At 36.2% G+C, this 3,647-nt stretch overlaps 1 protein-coding gene across 1 annotated transcript; it reads right to left on the bottom strand.

Moving 5' to 3' along the window:
- Window positions 1–1,913: 1,913 nt before the first annotated feature.
- Window positions 1,914–3,465, bottom strand: LOC108361911 (piggyBac transposable element-derived protein 1-like). Its single transcript, XM_017614685.1, has 2 exons — window positions 2,265–3,465; window positions 1,914–1,933 (listed from the first exon to the last, which is right to left on the bottom strand). Exons 1-2 carry the CDS (start codon window positions 3,463–3,465, stop codon window positions 1,914–1,916), a joined length of 1,221 nt encoding a protein of 406 aa, XP_017470174.1.
- Window positions 3,466–3,647: the final 182 nt, after the last annotated feature.

The raw sequence follows: 3,647 nt of genomic DNA, 5'->3' as shown, positions 1-3,647 counted from the left end.
AATAAGTATGCCAAAAAATGCATACAGCTCTGTTATTGACACAGGCGTCCATGACTTAGGAGTTGTGTTTGGATGCGCATTGTTGTAAGCATTATAAGTTTATTTTGCTAACTTATTTGTGTGGCGCATAATTATATCAGCCATTTCAACGTTCATGAAACATTTGAATGTTTGCTCTATTGGTTATGTTATGTTACAATTTTATAAGGCTCTTATTTATCCAAATTTTCAAGTTATAATAAAAAAGATTCAATTTAAATGTTACTTGTTGTCGAAGCTGTTTTTTTTAATTTATGGCTTTCTATTATAAAATCACATAACGCTGTTTGCAAGTGGATTACTCAAATGTACTAAGACGGTAGTAACAGCGCATCGCACAGGTATTCACGGCATCACTAAAAAAGTCGATGCTTGCCATGTGAGATAGAAGCACAAGGACGCTCGACAACCAACAATAAAATATTTGGCGCGGGAGAGAGATGAGAGAATGAGAGTGCGAAAACGTGCGTGCATAAGAAGTGTTCCATCATGTAAAAATGTACTTTACATATTTTTGCCGTGTATTCTAACTAAAGGGTTGCAGGATAACATTTGTCGCTTCTACGCTTGCAAGTACTCTTTGCTTTGTACTCTATTCAGGGATGGTAAATGAGTTTTTTAATTTTGTACCAAATGGCCAAAAAAAGTGTACTAAATAAGCCGAAAAAGTACCAACACTTAAAAGACCATACATACATAGTTACATATACATATGTTTTTAGATTTTCTGTATATAAATCATGATATAAAACATGGCGTTTCGATGTGGAAAACATAAGTGCAAATCAATTGTTTGAAAAGGCCACCAAAACGCCAAGGTAATCACGAAAAGCATAAAAGTTATATTACTTAGTAAGTGCTAGTAATACAAAAATCAAAAATAAAACCGTTGCATTTAACGGAGTGGAAGTTTAACAAAAATATTTTGCAAAATATTTCCTTTTTATAGAAATTTGGTACAAAATTAAAAAACTCATTTACCATCCCTGAATAGAGTACAAAGCAAAGAGTACTTGCAAGCGTAGAAGCGACAAATGTTATCCTGCAACCCTTTAGTTAGAATACACGGCAAAAATATGTAAAGTACATTTTTACATGATGGAACACTTCTTATGCACGCACGTTTTCGCACTCTCATTCTCTCATCTCTCTCCCGCGCCAAATATTTTATTGTTGGTTGTCGAGCGTCCTTGTGCTTCTATCTCACATGGCAAGCATCGACTTTTTTAGTGATGCCGTGAATACCTGTGCGATGCGCTGTTACTACCGTCTTAGTACATTTGAGTAATCCACTTGCAAACAGCGTTATGTGATTTTATAATAGAAAGCCATAAATTAAAAAAAACAGCTTCGACAACAAGTAACATTTAAATTGAATCTTTTTTATTATAACTTGAAAATTTGGATAAATAAGAGCCTTATAAAATTGTAACATAACATAACATGACATAAGATAACATTAACAATTTATATGACCTAAAGCAGTTTTCTAAGTTCATCAGAAGATGTATACTTTTGAAAGTTTATAAACAAGTATGATAGCGACTTTTGGAAGAAGAGTTAACATTTGGTGCTATTTTTTTCAGAATATAAAAAGATTTTGCACTGTGTTGTTAGTGGACATGAAACTACTATAAATACTGGTACGTAATCCTCCAAAAACTAAAAATCTAAACACATTTACATAACGCACTTTGCAAGTGGACTACTCATTTCGGAACATAATGTTTAGTTAAGACCAGTAAGAAAGTCTAAGTTCGGACGGAGACGAACATTAAATACCCGGCGCAAGTATTAACCCTAGAACACACACCCGGGTACAAATGTATCCACTTTCAACTTTGAAGTGTTGTAACTTTTGAACCGCTATACCTCTATACCGCTAACTTCGGATCTAGGAAGATTATTTAGTTTTGAGTTCAAATTCAAAATTTGAACCAGATCGGACCATTGGTTCAGGAGCTACAGCCTTCCAAACACATTATATACGTAAACACACACCCGGGATACGTTTGTACCCCAATAGTAAAAATCCTCATAATAATAAAAAAAAACATTTTTTATATTATTTTTTTATTTGAAAAATTAAAAATATTCATTTCACACATTATATTATTGACTTTTATTATAAAAATTATAAAAATGCATCTTATATCTAAGGAAAATCATGGCAATAGAGCAATTTGTTGATGTGACCGAATGTTCAAGACACATTGGCTTCTTACATTTGTCGCACAGCTTTCTGGTTTTTCTACGGCGTTTTTCCTCTTGTCCGTAACATAAATAGCAAGATCCGGACACAGGTTTTGGCGTGCGCGCTGCGGCAGATGTTGATGCTGCTATTGACACCATTGATTCCACCGGTCGGTTGAAATATGCTTCAATAGCAATTTTAGTCGAAAAATTTCGCGTCACTTGACGATTTATGGCTCTGGCTTCAATAATGGGCATACACAATGCTTCAGCCAAGCTGCGCAGGATCTGCTTACGCTTGCTGTTTGTTCTCCAAGGCAACATCGGGTTATTCAAATCGTAGACAATGTAGGCTGCAAGAGCTGTAATGTCCAACATGTTGAAGAACATCGCTAGTGGCCATCGTTTTGTTTGTCTTTGTGTTGGATATTCCGCAAACATTTGGTCCATTCGATCAACACCACCTTTGGTACGATTATAATATTCAATTATTTCAGGTTTCCCACTGTCAGCTATTTCAGCATCATTATGCATAGTCGAAAGCAAAATTACTGCTTTATTTTTTTTGGGAACATAAGAGCACATTGTCACATTATTTTTGAAGCCAAATGTCGTTGAACCAATTGTCCTGTTTTTGTTCTGCTTCATTTCTTGAGGAATATATGATTTGTTTTTGCGCAAAGTTCCAACGATCGTGAGTTTCCAGGTGAGAAGCAGTTCTGCAACTGGCAAGGTCGTAAACAAATTGTCCATTGTAATGTTTCGGCCACTTCCTTGGTATTTGGCAGACAAATCCTTCACCACTCGTTCGCCTTGGTTCGTTTCCCTACCAGTTTCTGCTTGGCCAGTATATATTTGTCCATGCAGTGGATATGCATTTGTGGCATCGCAAATCCACCAAACCTTGATACCATATTTAGCAGGTTTTGACGGTATGTACTGCGTAAACCGTGTGCGTCCACGGTAAGGAAATAATTGTTCATCAATCGTCAAGCATGAGCTGGGCTTGTAATGTGCAGCAAGATTATTGTTCATCATCGTCCACAACTCACTGATCGGTGCTGCTTTATCAGTTAGTAAGCGTGTTGCACGAGTGTTTTTATCGTCAAATCTTAGGAACCGCAATATCGAACAGAAACGGTTGACTCCCATTGTGGCGCGATATAAAGGATAGTTTTTGACGCTCCATAAATCTCGAACATGTTCTCCATTGCTATGGTTCGCACCAGTCATAATAAGTATGCCAAAAAATGCATACAGCTCTGTTATTGACACAGGCGTCCATGACTTAGGAGTTGTGTTTGGATGCGCATTGTTGTAAGCATTATAAGTTTATTTTGCTAACTTATTTGTGTGGCGCATAATTATATCAGCCATTTCAACGTTCATGAAACATTTGAATGTTTGCTCTATTG

This window comes from Rhagoletis zephyria, unplaced genomic scaffold, assembly GCF_001687245.7.
Source record: "Rhagoletis zephyria isolate East Lansing unplaced genomic scaffold, Rhagoletis_zephyria_1.1 Rzeph_scaffold_00881, whole genome shotgun sequence".
In the NCBI taxonomy this organism is placed as follows: Eukaryota; Metazoa; Arthropoda; class Insecta; order Diptera; family Tephritidae; genus Rhagoletis; species Rhagoletis zephyria.
The sequence above is the reverse complement of the archived record's forward strand: the minus strand, read 5'-3'. Positions and strand labels throughout refer to the sequence as shown.